General features: G+C 52.1%; 1 protein-coding gene across 1 annotated transcript in view; it reads right to left on the reverse strand.

The window, feature by feature from the left end:
* Nucleotides 1-212: 212 nt before the first annotated feature.
* Nucleotides 213-19,868, reverse strand: part of ARHGEF37 (Rho guanine nucleotide exchange factor 37) — a 45,477-nt gene continuing 25,821 nt past the window's right edge. The window contains exons 5-13 of the mRNA XM_069483937.1: nt 17,364-17,563; nt 15,824-15,954; nt 15,053-15,157; nt 12,889-12,999; nt 11,876-12,205; nt 10,168-10,296; nt 6,326-6,521; nt 4,692-4,849; nt 213-3,202 (exon numbers count right to left, since the gene is read on the reverse strand). Of these exons, the coding sequence (XP_069340038.1) occupies nt 2,993-3,202; nt 4,692-4,849; nt 6,326-6,521; nt 10,168-10,296; nt 11,876-12,205; nt 12,889-12,999; nt 15,053-15,157; nt 15,824-15,954; nt 17,364-17,563 (1,570 nt within the window). The 3' untranslated portion in view covers nt 213-2,992. The remainder of the gene's footprint in view (nt 3,203-4,691; nt 4,850-6,325; nt 6,522-10,167; nt 10,297-11,875; nt 12,206-12,888; nt 13,000-15,052; nt 15,158-15,823; nt 15,955-17,363; nt 17,564-19,868) is intronic.

The raw sequence follows: 19,868 nt of genomic DNA on the forward strand, positions 1-19,868 counted from the left end.
TCTGTCTCCCTCACCAGACTGTGGGCTCTGGGAGGACAGGGCCTCCTCTTTCTGACTCCTTCCTGCCTTCTCAGCAGCTCAGCCCAGCTCCTGGAGGCATGAAGGGTGTGTGCACTTGTTAAATGAACACAGGAGTGAACAAGATGACACTTTGATATACAGCAAGTGACCAGCGAACCAGTGACATGCTGGGGCATCTGACTACCCAACAATTAGAGTCACACGAATGCCAGCGACATTTACATCTTTGAAATCCTTTATTTCCAGCAGTTCACATCAGTTCCTCACTGAGCCAGGGCTCATCATATTAACCAAGAATTCATTTGTTTTTCTTTTGATATTGCAATCTTGTCCTCATATAGAAAATTGAGTTGGAGGCCAAAGGGTTTAAGAATTCTCACTCCATCGCAGGAAGCAAGGGGTACCCTTGCGAATCAGTCTTCCACTCCTGCAAGTCTTGTTCAGTTCACAGGCAAATATCTGAGCCAGTTTAGTACGTGGCAGCCCAACAGTGAAATCAGTAAGACACAGTACAGTGGTTCTAGGCATTTGGAGGGTGAAAAGGCACATTATACAGAGTCCCCTGGAGAAAATACAGACCTTCTCCAACTTCTCAATATGCATTTTCCCACCCCTCAGTGACTTTTAATCTTATTCCCTGGTCTATGAGAAACCATAACTCATGTGCTACTGAATACATTTTTATTTTCCCTTCATGAGATAGACTTGGTTCCAAGTATGTTTCATTTTCCTCCCTTATGCCTACGAGACATCCAATTTTGTTCAGGTCCCTTTTAATGGCACTTAATAAATATACATTCTGGGACCTGACAGAACAGGCTGTTCCATTTCAAACTGCCTCTGAAGCTGCCTGTTTGAAACAGCTAGTGCAAAGCGCTGCTAGGCACATGCTAGGTGAGAGTTCACGGCCACCTCTGACCCCAGCTCTACCTGTCCACCACTGTGTTTCTAGGGCAGAGGTCTTCAACCCCCCTGGCTACACTTCAGAAGCACCTGGGGAGCTGTCGGCATTTCTGAGGTCCGAGCCAGATCCCAGGCCAATTTCATCAGCATCTCTGGGTGGGAGGGACCCTGGCTTTTGCCATAGTTGAAAGCTGCCCAGGTAACTCCCGTTGAGCAGCCACACCGAGAACCTCTGTGCCAGAAGCACACGACAGGCTCTCAGCAAGTATCTGCGGAGCCCACAGTGGATTTCCTATTTTATTATCTGTTCCCCTATGCTTCTATTTTTATCAGAAATCTGAGCAGGAAAGAGAAAGGAAAATGAGTCAAGAGCATCCTATAAAATGAATTTGGTGCTGAGAAAGGGATCGTGGGGGCAGAGTTTCTCTCATACTACGCAGTCTTCATGCTTTAACAAGCCCGGAGAGGCACGTTACAGACTGTCTGACACAGACAGGTATATATTTCTTAAAAGCTCTTCAAAAACCAGAGCGCATCACTTTAGGCACTATAGTTAGAACATAGAGGTGTTCCTGGAAATAAATCTAAACTGCCACCTGTTTTACATACACCCTAACTTGGGTTGGTTCCAAACTGTGTACGTTGTATAAAGACCACACTGGATTACCTTTGCCCCTTTCTGTGAGTCTCACAATTTATCTTCGCCCAAAGCAACAGCCCCGAGGTGACGATCCCGCAGCGACTGCACCCAGCATGGCCCCGTTGCGCCGGTCTTCCTTGCAAACAGGGACAGTCTTTGAGGGCCTCCAACTCCCAGGTTCTGGAAAGGGATGCCTCACTTACCCAGTTTAAGAGTCGGCTAACTAGAAAGCAGTATTGAGAGGTACCCCGAGGTAGATCCTGGGTTATAGGAAAGGACGCCATGTTGATTGGCAACGTGTGCTGCCCCGGACACAGGCGTGGGGAGTGGCCGCGTGGACGCTTCCGCTTGCCAGCCCTGCCGGCTGATGGCTGGGGCCATCCTGACACAATGACAGCATTTACATTCGTATCACGGTTCGGAGTTTACAGGGAGCCTCCACACGCTTGGCTTCACATCATTCTCAACGCAACCTGCGAGTTAGGGCTTTCTGGATGGGAAAACTGAGGTTGTGCCCCGTGTCTAAGGTCCCACAGCCAACTGGCATCACATCCGCCACTGCCTCCTGGCCCTCAGAGGCACCCTGAACCCACTGGGGGCTGCCCCTGGTGCCCCTTCTATCCAGAAACAGGAAACAAGCCATTGCCTAACCTCCCCATCCACCAGACCTTTATACTTCATAGTTTCTTCTATGATTTGCATACTCCTTTGTCCCTGGTGCAGGGAAAACAGCCAACAGCCTCACACACCCTCCTTAACACACCGTCAAAATCCCCTCTTCCCTGGAACAGCCTCTGAATTTGCCTACACATATTCCAGAACTGTGACTTGGTCACACCCATTCCCAGGCCCAGCCAGGAGTCTCCCGGGAACCTCTCCACTGAGTCACACACACCCATGGCTTCCCTGCGGGAGAGGGCTGCCCGTGCTTCACTGCCCACGGGAACTCAGCTCCCAGCACGGAGAAATCAAAGCCGACTGGTAGTCTGGGGTCTTTTCTCGACACCACACGCAGCAAGTGAACTGCCCGGCCAGGCAGCGCTGGGCTTCCCCAGAGCCCCTCCCTGCAGCCACACAGCACACAGCTCACGTTCACCTGGGCCACCCGCTCCCACGGTCGGGCAGGCCCAGAGGGAGGCACAGTACATCTGGCCACAGCTGTGGCCTGCTGTCCAGGGTGCTGTGGCCCCAGGCTGGAATGGCTTCTTTGTGCTGACATAATGAGTCCTGGCTGGAACCTTCTGTGTCCACCTACGCCAAGGGCTCTGCAAGTCCCACCCACCTCTTCTGGCTGCCTTCTGGGTGCCCTTCACCCTCCTGGCCCACTCTTCCCTTCCACCCCCACCTTTTCTTTGCTCCTTTTCTGTCCAGGCTCACAGTCTCTGGGTGCCCCCATCCCTTGGCAATGTGGGCTCCAAGGAGGGCGCCCTAAGACGGCAGACTCCAGCCCCACGGAGCCGGGCTTGGGGCCCTGGCCAGGAAGCCAGAAGGCACGTATCCCCTCTGTCCGTTCACTTCCACCAGGCTCCACTCCGGGTTCCCCTTCTTGTCCTGGGCCTCCAGGACGGTCACGGGCTGGCCTGCCTGCAGGCTCACTTCATGGCTGCTTCTGGCCACAAAGGGGTACACTGCCACCACCTGAAACACACGGGAACGACACAGGAACGGTCATGGCGGGCAGACAGACACACTCAATCCAGAAAGGCTGTTTATCCTGTTCCTGTCCCACCTGGCTCTGGTCCCCACTGCTGGGCATTCATCACCTCCCAAGTCTACCCTTTGTGCTAAGGACAATGGCCACATCTGCCAGTACCACAGTTAATACTTGCTATGTGACTGGCACTGTTCCAGCACTTTACTGGGTTTTGCTTTTCACAACAGTTCTATCCTTCTAATTGCCTCATTTTTCAGATAAGGAAATCGAGGATCAGAGAAGTTAAGGAACTTATTCAAAATCACACAGCAGCGAAGCTAGGCCTGTCCGACCTCAGAACAGGGGTTCTTGATCCACTGCTGCAGCTCCCCACCCCTCTCCAGATCTAAGGGTTTCATCTGCCCGGGCCAGTTTCCCAGCTTGGAGTAGAGATAGGAAACCTAACACCAGTCGGCAGTCACTCCCCATTCCCCTCCCCTGAGCCTCTGCCGGCCTCTAATCCACCTTCTGCCCCTGTGGGTTGGCCTCTTCTGGACATCCCTATAAGTGGGATCACGAGGAATGTGGCCTTTGGTGTCTGCCTTCGCCCGCTTAGCCCTAGTGTTCAAGGCTCACCCGTGCTGTGGCAGCCATCAGCACTCCATCCCTTTTTATGGCCGAGTAATATTCCATTGTACGGATAGACCTCACTGTGCTCATCCATTCATGCTGATGGACACTTGGGTTGCTCCTACTTTGGGGCTGTTATGAAGAATGCTGCCATGAACATGCATGCACACGTTCCCACTGTGTTTCAGAGAAAGGCTGCCACCACAAGGCTCATGGCCCGTCTCTGCCAGCCCCTTGAGCAGCCCATCACTCTCTCTTCCTGGCCACACTTCCCTGGCTTCATTCAGCTCCTAATACACCCCCTGCACTCTCCTGTCACAGGGCCTTTGCACGTGCTGAGCATGCTTTCCAGAGAGCTGTTTCCTGGCTGAGAAAAAGCATCATTCTTCTCAGCAAAACCTTTCCTTGACCTCTCCACACCTAGGGCTCTGGTACTTATCTCTGCTGTTAACTTCACAGTTATTCAGGCAGTTATTTTATTAATCACTGTTTTCCCCACCCCAGATCACAAGTCTGAGGAAGGCAAAGACCATGATTTGCTTTTGTTCATCATTGTACCTCCCCTCTAGTACAGTGCCTGGCAGATGCTGAATGAATGCATGAATGAACAGGCAAACGAGTCCCACTTGCCCTGCTGATGGGGGACGAGGGGTTGGCCCTCTGGAGCTGCCGTGCAGGGTGGGAGGCCACTTTTTCCAGGTCCCACCCCTGGCCAGAACACCGGCCTGGACACTGATGGAGGCCCCAGCCTCACAGGGTGGCTCCTCCAGATGGGAGGAGCACAGATGTTGACAGAGGAGGAAAATCCAAGCCCCAGTGCAGGTGGCCAAGGGGAGGCAAGCCCCTAGCCCCTCCCAGACTCACCTGGGTCATGGTGGGGACAGAGAGCACTGGGGCCCGGGTGGGCTCTGATGTTAGACGTCGGGAGTCCTCATGCGGCCTCGCCTGCCCTCTGAGCTCCTCCTCACTGGGGACCGTGCGGTACGGCTGCAGTTTCCCAGCTGACACATACCCCCGCTGTCCTAGGGGACAAGCAGAAGGTTATAGGCTACAGGCCATCTTCCCGTCCCTTTCGGTGGTAGAGAAAGTCAGTGGCTGTGAATGCCTCCAACACAGCTTCTCAGCACCCCAGAGGACCTGAAAAGGTCATCTAGGAACTTCAGCCCCCTGCCCCTGCACACACGATTTCAAGCTTCTGCTTGCACACCCCCAGTGACAGGGGGCTCATTCCTTGCTTGGCAGCCCACCCATTTGATCAGCTCTGACAGAGATAAAAAGTTCATCCTGGGACTAGCATGAAATCTGCCTTCTTGGTGCTGGCACCACCGACTTCCACACCCCTCTGGTGGCCGCCCAGAGCAAAGCCACTTCCTCTCCCTAGGACTGCCTTTCCCAGGAGGCAGAGAGTGCCTTTCTCCTGCCCAAGCAGCCCCAGTTCCTCCTCCTGGGGCAGCTACTCCGGTGCTGCTCTGGTTGCTGTCGTTAGGAATGGCTATCACTTTCCGGGCTTGCTAGGCGCCAGCACCAACACTTGATTACCTAGTCTTCACGGGTGGGTGTTATCTGCATTTTACATTGAAGCAGCCAAGCTCAGAGAAGCTCTATGAACCCCCAAGATCACACAGTAAAGTGGCAGAGTTGGAATCCGAACCCAGCCCTCTTGGCCCCGGGGCCTTGCTTAGTACCCATTCCCTTGTTCCCAGCTTACATCATGAAAGTGCTGTTTCCCGATTGCTGTCTGATTTGTACCACCTTCTTGAGTTTTTTCATTGACTCACTTTTTAAAACGTGGCCTTGTACTATACAATTATACAATTATAATCATGAGCTTGTGGACTAGTTATATATTTTTCTAAGATATGTTAAAATACTTAAGTAACAATTATCATAAACTGTCTGAAGGAGGAAAACCTATCTGTGGATCCCCCCACAATAATCTTGTGCGACTCTCATCTGGGGGACACACGCCCCTCTTTGGAAGATGCTCTGCTGGGCCGTCTTTTCCTGGGTTCGTGGTGCCACTTGCCTCCAGCCTGGTTACACTAGGGCACCCAGACCTGAGCAGCACACCCCAAGGCCACGGCCAGTACAGAGGAGGCAGGATAATCACTTCCTTCATTCCGGACATCAGACTTCTGTCCTGTAGCCAGGATCTGAGCACTCCTCTGTGCGTATCCCCCTCTCGCAGGCGGTGCTGGGTTCTCTCCATCTATCTCTGTCCAACTTGATGGCCCGTGAGGCCCCTGGGGCAGGTCCTCATCTAATGTGCATGGCACCCAGCACGCAGTAGGTGCTTGCTGATGGTCCTTGCAATGAAAGACTGAATTCCTCCTGTTGGTGTTTCATGCTCCACTGAGTCACCCTAAGCTAACCGTGCCCCGAGCCCTGCATTTGTCACCTGTGCTCATTCCCATCCTGGATTTGCACAGCCAGACTTTGGTCCACAAGGGAGCCCGTGTCTCCAGAAAGAGAGGAAGGGCCCACAAAGGCCCACGTACCCCCAGTGTCCACCAGCCAGCGGCCGCTGTTGCCTTTGGTGTCCTTGTTTTGCAGAATGGCCACGACTTGGCCCCGCAGCAGTGTCAGGTCCAGAGTTCCAGTCCCACTGATGTTGCTCGTCACCTGATACAGCTTCCCGGGGCCATACCTGCTCAGGAGAGCCTGCACCTGGCGTTCAGACCCTGGATGGAGTGGCTAGGGAGAGGAGGGCGGAGACAGACACAGGTGCTTGAATGAACGTGTCAAAGCCCACACTGAGAGCCAGGAGCACTGGGCCTGACTCCCCCTGCACCCCCCAAGGGCCCGTCCCCATCAGGGCAATAGCGCCCTCTCTAGTAGGCGGCTGGCTCATAGCATCCAATGGCATTTCAGAAGACACTTCTAACTCTGGGAATTCTCTCAAATTCTAATGTAAGCTCTGAAATTTCTCAGTTATAGAACTCCTAGGATTGAGCCCTTATTTCTGCCCATACATCAAGCTAAGTCATCCCCCAGGAAAATGCCTCGTACAGGTGTTCAAGCCCATGAAGCTGTGAGCCTCACGTGGGCACCAGGCCCTATTCAAGTGGCATCTTAAATAGCCAGCCCGGGGCCAGAAGGAGGGGACGTTATCTTTGATCTCATGAGTTGTCAGTCCACAAGTATTTGCGGAGCATCTACCATTTACAAGGCACTGCGGAAGCCTTGTGAACAGTGGAGCAGAAACACAGGGACAGTTTTGCCCAGAGGGAAAGTGCCATCTAGCTGGGGGGAGTGCTGCGACGGCACTTTCAGCTCATCCAAAAAATCTCCTGGCATTTCCTGTTTTTCCATTCCATGACACTGCCTCCAGCGAAAGCATCAACAAGAAGAGACTCAGGGGTGGTTGTCCCCTTTTTGTAAAACCAATCACAAACTAAATATGCTAAATATATATTTACTGTTTTCTCCCCCCACACGTGTGCATACACATTCACTGTGTTCTTCGTGGGGGTAGGTGTTGGTGTGAGGAGGTAGCAGTGGTGCCCTCCAGGGACGTTTGGGCACAGACAGCCACATCCCCACCCCAATGGGGATGCTGAGTCAGGATTAAGAACCAGGAGAGCCCAGTGTTTTGAAGCAAGTCCTTAAAGGGAAGTGTAGACACGGGCAGCTTCTGTTCAGAACAGTGGTGCTGGGGTCGTTTCCTTCAGAGAGTGGCGTAGCCAACACAGGCCTCTGTCCTCCAGCCCAACCAGCCCCACCGGCATGGAGAACAGCCGTGCCCCTGGGGTGCCCTGGGAAGGGCACATAGTGACATCGCCAGGACTGCTCCTGTCCTGGGGGCACCTCACTCCCGCCGGGTTCTGTGCCCTCCGCCAAATACGGCAGGAATTCCTGGCAGGTTTGTGCGTGGGGGGCGGTGGGAGGCTGGGAAAGGGGTGTCTTCCTACCAGGGGGCAACACACACTGGGATTACGGATGCTTCCATGGGTTTCTTCCTTCTCGTCTTTCTGTGTCTTCTAACTATTCTACAGTAAGTATGCATTGCTTTCCCAGTTTAAAAAATGTTATGTTAACTTGTTTTAAGTAGAAAGAGAGAGGAGTTTCCCACGATGCACCCAAGAGCTGCTCTGTTCTTCGCTGTCTGCACCCTTGCCCTGAGACACAGGGCCCAGGCACCCCCGGCCCCGGGAGACCACTGCTGGGCGCAGCTCTCGGTGGTTTAGGAGGTGGGGACAGCTGTGGCCCGGGAGGAGTCAGCCTCCCAAATGCAGCGACATTAGTCCCTGATGGTCTTTGATATTCTCTGCACCTTGGCCAGGTGCGAAGACCACCTGTGTCTGCTCTGCTGGGCTCCTTCTCTTGTTTCTCCGTGTCCCTGGGGCCTCCTTCTCCCTCTGGGGAATTTTGGGGCTGTCTCCCCACCCTTCGTTTCACATCTCAAATCCCAGATCTGTCAGAGTCTGGGAGCCCTTTCTCCCTAGAGATGCTTCAGTTACTTTAAGACACAGACTACCTGCGTGTACTCTGCACGTGACTGGAAGATGTGTGTCCTTATGTTATAGAGAATATTTTTTTTTAAAAATTAAAAAAAATTTTTTAGAGACAGTTCTCATTCTGTCTTCCAGGCAGGAGTGCAGTGGCACAATCACAGCTCACTGTAACCTCAAATTCCTGGGCTCAAGCGATCCTCCCACCTCAGCCACCCAAAGTGCTGGGATTATAAGCATGAGCGATTGCACTCGGCCTACAGAAAATACTTAAAAAACAAACAAACAAACATTTGGCCAGCCAGAGACTGTAAACCATCATGCAGCTGAAACACTGTCTTTTGCGATCAAAAAATACCATAGCAGGCCAGGCGCGGTGGCTCACGCCTGTAATCCTAGCACTCTGGGAGGCCGAGGTGGGTGGATCGTTTGAGCTCAGGAGTTCAAGACCAGCCTGAGCAAGAGCGAGACCCCATCTCTACTAAAAATAGAAAGAAATTATACGGACAGCTAAAAATATATATAGAAAAAATTAGCTGGGCATGGTGGTGCATGCCTGTAGTCCCAGCTACTCGGGAGGCTGAGGCAGTAGGATTGCTTGAGCCCAGGAGTTTGAGGTTGCTGTGAGCTAGGCTGACGCCATGGCACTCACTCTAGCCTGGGCAACAAAGTGAGACTCTGTCTCAAAAAAAAAAAAATACCATAGCAAAAATTGGAATCTGAATGACTTCTTATTCAAACATTTTATTCATCTTGAATGCTGGTATTGAAGCTAGTATTAGAAGGTGGGGAGGGAAGAGGATACATTTTGATAACAAATCTGAAGAAGTTCCAGGTTTTTGGATATTAATCCTACTTGTCCATTATTGTACCTTTTTTTTTTTTTTTTTTAAAAAACAATAGTTTCATATTTTTTTCCCCACCCCCCCTTTCCCGAGTCAGCACCTTCAAGTGTTACCACTCCCCAAACGGTGCGCAATGCACTCATTGTGTAGGCATACCCCCATCCCCTCCCCCACCCCCCACCTCAGTCTAATGTCCAATTGGTGTCGTTTCCAGATTTGTATTTAGGTGATGATCAAGGAAACCAATTTTCTGGTGAGTACATGTGATGCTTGTTTTTCCATTCTTGGGATACTTCACTTAATATAATGGGTTCCAACTCTCTCCAGGAGAACCATAGAGATGTTGTATCTTCATCATTCCTTATAGCTGAGTAGTATTCCATGGTATACATATACCACAGTTTACTAATCCAATCATGTATTGATGGGCATTTGGGTTGTTTCCACATCTTTGCTATTGTGAATTGTGCTGCTCATTATTGTATCTTAATTTTACTTAATATTAAAATATTTGGGGACCATGTGTGGTGGCTCACACCTGTAATCCCAGCACTTTGGGAAGCCGAGACAGGAGGATCGCTTGAGGCCAGGAGCTTGATACCAGCCTGGGCAATATAGCAAGACCCCATCTCTACAAAAAATTAAAAAACTAGCCAGGCATGGCAGCCTGTACCTTTAGTCCCAACTACTTGGGAGGCTGAGGCAGAAGGATCATTTGAGCCCAGGAGTTGGAGGTTGCAGTGAGTTATGATGATGCCACTGCACTCCAGCCTGGGTGACAGTGAGACTGTCTCAAAAAAAAAAAAGTGTGGGTTTTCTTATTCTTGACCCAAGAGTTCTGTGCTGCTCTTCTGCTTACTGGCCATGCGGAGCGTGTGTGTATGTGGGTGTATGTTCCCCAGCTCCTGCAGGCGCACAGAGAATGGAAAGAGAGGAAGAGAAAATATTTCCATGGGTAACAGAAAACACTGGGGAAAGGAAAGATTGAGCCTCACGCACTGGCAGGTGAAGAACTGACAGCCTTTATCGGGGAGGGACACTTACCTGCGTGGTGGGAGGTGGCGGCACTTTCTCGAAGGTCTCTTGAAAGGAGCGGAGCTGGTTACTGGTCTGGCCTAGCTCGTCCTCCACCAGCTTCCTGAAGGCCGGCTCAGAGAGATGGTGGTGGGGCAGCTAGGTGGCGACAGGCACTGTCAAGAGAGCCCTCTTTGGGAGAGAGAGGACAGGGAGACCTGGCTGCCCACGCTCTAGCCCCTGGTGTGTTCAGATGCACCTTTTTGTCATGGTCAGCTATTGCTTTGTCTGCCTCCTGGCCCACTTTCCTTTAAGAAAGTATCCCTCCATGAGGGTCCAGCAGCATTGCCCACCATGGTGCCAGAGCCACAGGACTGGTGGTCAGGGGCTCCTTCCTCCCACCTACAGTGATGGGTCCAAGGGATGGACAACGGACTGAGCAAGGCCAGCTGGAATCCTCCATCAGACTTAGTGTGTGGAGGCTGGGAATGAGGGGGTTGCTCTTCCTTTGGACTATGGGATGTGAAGGTATATGCCTGGAGTTGTCCGTAGTCATCTCTGCCACCTGCCTGAGAATAAAGCCCACCCAAGGCAGGAAAAGCCCACAGTCCCAGCCCTCAGGAATCCTGAGAGCTCGTTGAGAGACTCATTCATCTGTCACCTATTTGGGAAGCTCCTACTGTACAGCCAGACACCAGGAAAGGCCCGGGGGACGAAAGGGGCATTCCAGGCAAGGAAGGGCCCGTGCAAAGGGAACACGGCCGTGTGCTGCAGGGGAGGGCTGCAGGCGTGGAGTGGGGCTGTGGGTGGGAGAGGTGACAGGTGGGGAAGGCAAGTCTCAGAGGAATTTTCATGTGAAGAATTGGAGGGGGAAAGCTGAGCCAGGGACTGTGAACCACAGGACACAGCATGTGGTATGAGGAGTATTGAAATTGCTCCCAAGGTCGGAACCAGGAGCCACTCGGCTCTGATGTTGACATCAGAGAGCAAGATCTGGAAGCAGCCGGGCATTCTTTCCTGTATCAACTCCAGTCTTCAAATTCCAAAATCCACATTTGCATTTGGAGGTCTGTCCAAACCTCTTTGGAACCCAGTAATGCTATCAGCCGACAGCTCCCTTCACAGGCTCTTGAACATCGTGGTTCAGAGCCCAGGCTCTAGAGTTGAACTGTGAGAGTTCAAAGCTTGCTATTAGCTGTGCAGCCTTAGGCAAGCTACTTAACCTCTCTGTGCCTTGGCTCCTTTATTTTTGAAATGAAGATAATAATAATTCCTACTCTGTAGGGTTGTTGTGAGGATGAAATGAGACAAAGCATGGGAAGTGCTCCAAACAGGTATACAATGAGGGCTCATGAGAAGTAGCTGCTAGAAGTAGTAACAATAGTAGAAACACTGGCTTGAGACATTTACTCTTTACTGTGTAGAGGGACCTTCTGTCTCTGTCACCAACTTCCAATACACTCCAGGGACTGATCACAAGTTCTATTATGTTCCCAGCAAACAACTTCTGCTTCTGAGTCCCAGTCGGATCATTGCTTTCATGGTCTGACTCCAGTAACGGAGGGAGAATAGGCACGAGAGAGATCTAGAAGGTCTCCACTGCCTCCTCCTAAGTGCTGATGGCCCGTTTGGAAGGTTCCACCTCCCTCCCTCCCAGCCCCTGCAAACAGCTGGCTGAAGGGACTGCAAGGCCTGGCCCAGCTATTCCCCGGAGGCACCCCGGTCCCAGCGGCCTTACCTGGGCCATGCCGCCCTCTGCCCTCTGTAGCACTTGCTTTGCGAGATCCCTCTGGAGGGCCACGAACGTGCGCAGGATCTGGCCCAGCCACCGCATGACCAGCTCGTTAAACTGCGGGAGCTCGGCCACCAGCAGGGAGTTGAGCGCCTGGTACGTGTGCCGGGTGGCCTCCTCCTCGTAGGTCACGCTGCCCACCTCCAGCAGCTTCTCTTCCACCCGCTCGAAGTCCAGGAGTTTGTCCAGACGCTTCTTGATTAGGTTCCGAGGGCCAACGAGGGCTCTGGCCAGGCTGCACAGCGGCCGCCACACCAGGCCTTCCAGCCGCTGCTTCTGCAGGGAGGGATGAGCTTGGGAGTTGGGAAAGGAGGGGGCAGAGGGCAGGGGCTGGGAGAAGGGGATCTGGAGGAAGGCGAGCCTGGATTCCAGTTCCACCTCCAACGACTAGCTGTGGCCTTTGGCATGTTACCTAAGTTCTCTGGGCCTCAATCTGCCCATCTGAAAAATGGGGACAATGCAAGTAATGAGCTTAACAGAGTGCCTGGCATGGACTGGCCTTCAGTACATGTCACCTCTTAGTATCATTACCATGTAAAGATCTTGAAAAGGATTTTGTCCAGAGTGGTGGCCAAGAGCACAGTCTTTGTGCTCAGATCGAAGCTAGCCATTGACCATCTGTATAGATAACCCCAGAGGTCGCCCTGGCCGAGGCTCAGCTCCCATCTGCAGAATGGGGCTATTAATAGTATCTACCCCCAAAGCCATGCCGTGAGGATTAAATGAGGCAAAGAAAGTAAAGGGCTTAGCACAGTGCCTGCAGACAGGGAGGCTCACTAAACATCAGCTGGGCTGTTTCTATCAGGAAAACGCACTGATAATAATCTCTATGCTCCTGACCACCCAGGTGGTTATGGATGTGACAATTGTGTACAGTGCCTGACATGTAAACATTATTCTTGTAGGCTCTGCCACCTATAGAGCCGATAAGAAAGAAAGGAGAAAGAAGTTCCACTCACAAACTTCAGGAAGGCCTCGAGCTGAAGGTCTCTGGCCAGGTTGCAATACTGCACCGCGGGCCCCCCGGGGATGTCCAGGTTGCATTCGTGCGGCCTGCATCCGAGGAAAATCTGGCGCCAGGACCAAGGGGAGACATCCAATCATGGCCTGTTGCAGCCGTCTTATGCCTGAATCCCCCTCTTCTGTACCTCCCAAAGAGGTTGTCCAGGCTCTCTACCCTCCCCACCCCCGCCCCCGTGACAGGAACACACACAGCCCGTTCTAGCCTTGCACAACTTGAGTGATTAGAAAGTTCTTCCTAGGCCGGGCGCGGTGGCTCATGCCTGTAATCCTAGCACTCTGGGAGGCCGAGGTGGGCGGATGGTTTGAGCTCAGGAGTTCGAGACCAGCCTGAGCAAGAGCGAGACCCCATCTCTACTAAAAATAGAAAGAAATTATATGGACAGCTAAAAATATATATAGAAAAAATTAGCCGGGCATAGTGGCGCATGCCTGTAGTCCCAGCTACTCGGGAGGCTGAGACAGGAGGATCGCTTGAGCCCAGGAGTTTGAGGTTGCTGTGAGCTAGGCTGACGCCACGGCACTCACTCTAGCCTGGGCAACAGAGTGAGACTCTGTCTCAAAAAAAAAAAAAAAAAAAAAATAGAAAGTTCTTCCTTACACGGAGCCAACATCCTTCTCCCTATTCCAGCACTTCCTGAACTGTACACATTTGCATGTCACCTTTGTGATTTTTTTTGGCATGTCCATATTCCACATGTTCTATTAATACTTTTCTCTAAACCAACTAACCATTCCTATTTAAATGGATACATTTTTTAAAAAAATCAAAACCACCTTGTGATGCTACCATAAAGAGAAAACGAGTAATAACTGTCATAGATAGGCATCCACAAATAATTGTTCTAAAAACAAAAAGATGTTCTTAAATTTTACTGTCTGGCTATCATTGCCTGCTGAAGACCCCCAGCCTGAGACTCGTTCTGCACGTGTTAAAGACATACCAGCAAAGAGGCTTTTCCTAGACTCAGAGGATTAAAAGAGGGAATCCCTCTCTCACCGTGGGATTCTGTGTTAGCCAGATGTCTCTCTCCTGTCCCTCTGGATTCTCTCTCTCAAGGCCCAACACCCACCGGCCCTCCCCCCATTTCCATGGCTTGGCTGCGTGCGTCCCCTCGGGCCCACTGTGCTATACCAGGCTCCTGCCACCCGGGGGGCCCAGGACGGAACATGCAGCGGGATCGCCCCACACGGAGGAGCGTGGAACAGCGACCGCCTTCCTTTTACGTCCTTCCAATAATGCCACTCAAATCCCTTTATCCAAGGAGCCCATTATCATCTCTGACCCAGCCGGTTTGCGCAAATGGACGTGACTGGGAACAAAACCTCGTAACAGAGGCAGGGTGGATGAAATGAGTCACCACTGAGGACGAGAGGAAGGGGGCATCTGGGCTTGAGGAAAGCGACACGCCGGAGGGCCCTGCATACTGACGGCCCTGCGGTCTGAATTCGGTTTGTAGAGATATATTTTCCTGGGCCCGTTATAGCCCAAGAAAATCTTTATTGGAGTCGTTGCTCACATGGACACATCAGGAGATTTTGCCTAAAAATCTGAATTTCCAGGGTTTCTAAAAAATTAAAATCAGAAATACTGGCCACACTGGGGACACATTCCCACACAGCAGTGACCCCCCCAGAGCTGAGTACGTGCTGCTCCTTTAGATCTTATCCATTTATGCATTCATCCAGCCATTCAAATTCCAAATACTATTTTCTATTTAAGTCTACTGAAAAAGCCTTACAGACAACACTTGGCTTCTACTGCAGGGGTTGCCTGCTACCCGCACACTTCACTTGATAATATGACCTGCCTGGCCCTGCAGGCACCTGAGCGTCTCCCCTGCTCTAGGTGCTGGTCTGGCAGGGTCCCTCGGCGGGGGGCGGGGGGGGGTGTCTGACACCAGTGAATTCTGACCCTGCCCGGTAGGAACCCCAGTGGGCTCAGAAGCTGCCCCCCGGGGCTGAGGGGTGCTCGCCAGATGACCTCATCCGTTCGGTTCCAGCAGCTCGTGCCTTTGCCAGCTTATGGGCGGGGCCTCCTATGCCTCCTACACAGGGAACCCAGCCCAGACTTGCCCACCACGAACTCTGCAGGGTCCTCACCTCCAGATTATCCAGGTACGCAGCCACGTTGCTCCGCAGCTCAGTCACACACAGAGACACCCACTGGAACCTCTCTTCTAAGTCATCAAATTCCTTGTCTTCTGTCTGAAAGTAAAGTTATGCGTGTGAAGGCTGGGAAGATCCACATGGGGGCAGTGCACACCAGCACCTGTGCCCCAGGTCCTCACTGGGGACAACCTTTCCACTGGCCCACGAGAGCCAGTTCTAACAGCCTCAGAGCTGGGTGGGACCGTCAGAGAGCAGGGTAGCTCAGTGGATTTGCACCCAGCCCATGGAATCAGACACACGAGCATGGGAGTCCTGGTTCCCTCGCTTCCTAGCTGTGTGACTCTGGGCAAGTGTTTTATCTGCTCTGAGCCTCTATTTTCTCATCTGTAAAATGGGAATAATAAACACCTGCTTCATTGTGTGCATGAAATAATGCTTGGTGCAGAGTAAGCACTCAATCAGCCTGAGCTGCTACCAGTAGCTACTGGAGGCTGGTTCTTTGCTCAGACCCAGAGACTAGCTCTCCTATTTGTGTCAAGAGGCCCAGAGAAAGAGTGGCCGAAGGCTCGGTGGGGAAGCCCTGCACAGGCTCTGCAGAATCAGGTGCAGGGGCCAACTTTGCCTCCCCCTGGCCCCTCGCTCTCTCAGCCTCAGTTGCCTCACTTCTGAAAAGAGCCCAAGCTTCCTGTCCTACCCACGGCACAGGGTCTGGCCCCTTGGGAGTCCTTGGGGTGCGACTTTTCCTCCTAGACCCTCGCTCACTCTGGGCACCAGCCCCGCCTCCTGCTTCAGCAGCTGACTCAGCCGGGTGGTCTTCTTGGAGAAGCTGTGCGTGTTGATGCGGGCCAGCCGCTCCTGGAGGCTCAGATGCTCCACCCTGGTGTACTTGGAGGCTGCACCGACAGAGAAGAGGGGAAGCCTGAGACCAATGCTGACCTAGGAAAGCAAGTGTCACTGACACGCTGGGCAGGCACCTGCTTGGGCCCCCTGCTCCCTTGGGGTCACGTCTGTGAGAACGGTGAGTCATGCAGGAAAAGCGCAGGGTCCTCCGTCTGAGGTCTGAGCCCTGGCGGAAGAGCTTCCTGCCTGTGACTTCGGCAAGTCACTACTCCCTGGGGCCTCAGTTTCCTCATCTGTAAAATGAGGCGAGCAACCTCATAGGATTGCTGGGACGGTCACATATCAGAGCAGGTCTGAATGGACTTCCTAAAGAAGAAGGCAGTGAAGGGCCATTTGCCTGGGGCCTCTGCCAGGCTCGGCCAGGCCAGCCGGGAGCCAGACTTCCCGCTCCTGACTCAGTGCTTCCTACTGATCTGTCGCTTCTTGACCTGGACGGAGAAGCCAGTAGGGAGGAACTCTGAAGCTACAGAATGCAGCACAGCATGGCAGTGGAGACTCCAGGCCTGAGTTTAAAACTTGGCTCTGTCCCTTACCAGCTCTGTGACGGAGAACAAATGATGGAAGCTCTCAATTCTACCTGACTGTGAAATGGGGCCAAGAGGGCCAGCCCCGGAGGGCAGTGCAAGGATCAAATACGACAATGAAGGAAAAACATAGCAGTTAGCCCGTAGTAAACATCAGCTAAATTATCATTTTTATATTGTCTCAGCTGTGCAGTTGAGTTTCTCTCTCCTTGGGGCACAGCTTTATTTTCCAAACTCTTCTGTTTTAACAACCTGAGAGGCAGGGATTTCCCCCACCCCTCCAGATATATGCCTCCCCAGTACTGTTTCTCCTTCACAGTGGAGCAGCCATGTCACTTGGACGGGACTGACCTCACTTTGACTCCAGCGGTGGGTGCCGACTGGCATAAGCCAATCCATATAATCCCATCCCCCTGGCAGCAGCGATTGGTTCGGAGACGGGCACATAACTCTGTCTTAAGTCAATCAGATCACGGCACCCTAACTAGGGTGATTGGTTCAGGATGAGCACATGACCCAAGTGGATCCGATCAGAGTGAAGCTGCAATTTAATTTCTGTGCCTAAGCGGAGAAAAACCCTGTCTTACTCTGGAAGGTGTGGTGCGCAGGTGTGAGTCCTGGAACAGCAATAGCCACTTACTATGATGAGGGAAGCCAGGCTACAGATGCAGCTGATACACAGTAAAGAGCAAAGACAAGAGAGTTACAGGGAAATGAAACAGCTCCCTGATCAAACCCTACCTAAAGCTCACATTACCTCTGGATTTACAGTTACACAAGCCACTATATTCTCTTTATTGGTGAAGCCAACTTGAGATGAGTTTTCTGTAACTGGAACCATTCTCACTGATGTATCCCCTAAACGCCCCAAGTCTTACCCACTTCCTTGCGCATTTTGTACTCATTGATGTTGGCGTTCACGTCCTGGAGGGCAGAGGTGGCCCTCTGAAGGACCGGGTAGGCACTGGCATCAGGGGGCGTGTTCTCCAGGATTTTCTGCAGCAGCAGTGGGTACTTGGTAATCCTCTGCAGAGGGGTTACCAGCAGGAAACCGAGGCCTGAAGATCCAGCTTGTGGCCTGAGGGAGAAGGCTGGTATTAGGCAGGTAAAGCCCACCCTTCAGGGCAGCAGGGGGCCTGGGCTCTAGTCCTGGCTCTGCCATTTAACTTACTGTGCTCTTAGGCAAGTCACCCTCCCTCGATGGTCCTCAGTTTCCTCATCTGTAGTGTGTGAGGTCTAGATGTCAGGTGGGCAGTGCCAGCTCCGGGCCTTGGTTCCCCATCTGTCCCAAATCCAGTGGTTGGTTCTCTGCACTCCACTTACTCAGCCCCTCAATAGCAGACATGGCTGACTATGCCTCTTCCTCTCTCTTTCTTTCTTTCTTTCTTTTTTTTTTTTTTTTTGAGACAGGGTCCTGCTCTGTCATCCAGGCACTCCTGGGCCCAAGCGATCCTCCTGCCTCTCCCTCCCAAGTAGCCGGGACTACAGGTCCCAGGCGGTCTCCCATCCAAGTACCAACCAGGCCCAACCGTGCTTAGCTTCCGAGATCGGATGAGATCAGGCACGTTCAGGGTAGTATGGCCATAGACCTCTTTCTTGAAACGCTTTCTTCTTTTGGCCCCAGGGACACCCACTGTCCTGCTTCTCACACTCTGCGGGCTGCTCTGTCAGTTCCTCTGCTGGTTTCTCGCCAATGCCAGAGTGTCCTGGGGCCTCCTCTCCTCCCTGTCTCCCTACATGGCTTTAAACACATCCCAAACCCAGATTTCCACCTCCAACTTCTGTCCAGAGCTCCAGACTCACACGTTCTGCTGCCTATTTGACATCTCCACTTGGGTATGTCCCAAGCACAACTCTGTATGTTGGCTATCCACATGATATTTCATTTAAATGAAATGGTCTGCTGCTTTTAAAAAAAAAGTGTTTAAAATCACAGGAACTTAATTTTTAGAGACACATTTAAAGTATTTAGGGGTAAAAAGTCATCAGACCTATAATTTCCTTCAAATAGTTTAGCATAAGAACAGACGCACCAAATAGCAAAATGTTAACACTTGTTAATTTTAGGTGGTGGGTACATGAGTGTCCATTACATTATCCTATTGTTCTATAGGTTTGAAATCTTTTATTATAAAAAAAGTAAAAAAACAAAACGAAATACTGGAACGAATGGTGCCAAGGTCCCTTCCAGATGCACCATTGATGCCTGGATGACTAGTCCCCTTCTTGGGGCTGTCTGGAATTCCAAGAGTCCCCCAAGTCAGTGGCCTGGGAAGAGGCTCCAACAGTCTTTCCTGGATTACGACCAGTAGCCCATAGGCCCAGCTTCGGAGAAACCCACATGGGCTTCCAACCTCAACTGTCCAACTGTGCCTCCTCCAAGAAGACTCACAAATCCTGCCCAGGACCATCATCTGGGCCCTCCCTGATGGTCGTCTTGCCTCTTGCTCTTCTTCCTATGGAAAAGTCTCCAGACCAAGTCTCCAGACCAGGAACGATCAGCCATGAGGCTAAGAATAGGCAGAGCAGGTGGGAGCCCCTCAGGGGCATCAGGGGGTGGCATCACCGTCAGGACATGCCTACGCTGACCGTCTGCTCTCACCACGGGTGTCTTGGAGCTTGGCTGATTGTGGGCAGGGGAGGTGTAAACAGTTGCCAGATATTTGCAAAACTCCATCCTCTCCATGGGAAAGAGCCAACTGCCTCATGGGGACAACTGTCGCCTCAAAAACCACAGGGCAAGGGGCCCTCAAAGAGATGATCACATCCCTTCCTCACCCTACAGTCATCAAGGAGTTGCCACAGAACGATGGCGGCCTCTCACACCTATGGCCTTGCTTAGGCAATGTGGACAACTTGTCACATGTCACCTTTCAGTAGGCAACAGAAACTGAAAGATGGTAACGAGCCGAGTGAGTGTGGGGAAAGGGCCTTCTTGCATTCTCTTGGTGGGAGTATCTCTTGGCCACATCTTGGAGAGCAGTTTGACAATTTGTGAACTGTACAAATGCTTTGCTCCACCAATTCTACCCTAGAAATCTACCCACAGGAATACCAACTCCCCCTGGCCGGGAGCAATGGCTCATGCCTATAATCCTAGCACATCAGGAGGCTGACACAGGAGGATCCCTTGAGACCAGGAGTTCAAGACCTGCCTGGGCAACACAGCGAGACCCCGTCTCTACAAAAAATTAAAAAATTAGTCAGGTGTGATGGTGTACACCTTTAGTCCCAGCGACCTGGGAGGCTGAGGCAGGCAATGACTGGAGCCTGGGGAGTTTGAGGTTGCAGTGAGCTATGACACCACTGCACTCTAGCACCACTCTGCAGAGAATTGCTCCATGCCTCACACGTCCCTCTGAACATTCAGAGACTGAACAGAG

The sequence above is a fragment of the Eulemur rufifrons genome, chromosome 10 (assembly GCF_041146395.1).
Source record: "Eulemur rufifrons isolate Redbay chromosome 10, OSU_ERuf_1, whole genome shotgun sequence".
Taxonomy (NCBI): Eukaryota; Metazoa; Chordata; class Mammalia; order Primates; family Lemuridae; genus Eulemur; species Eulemur rufifrons.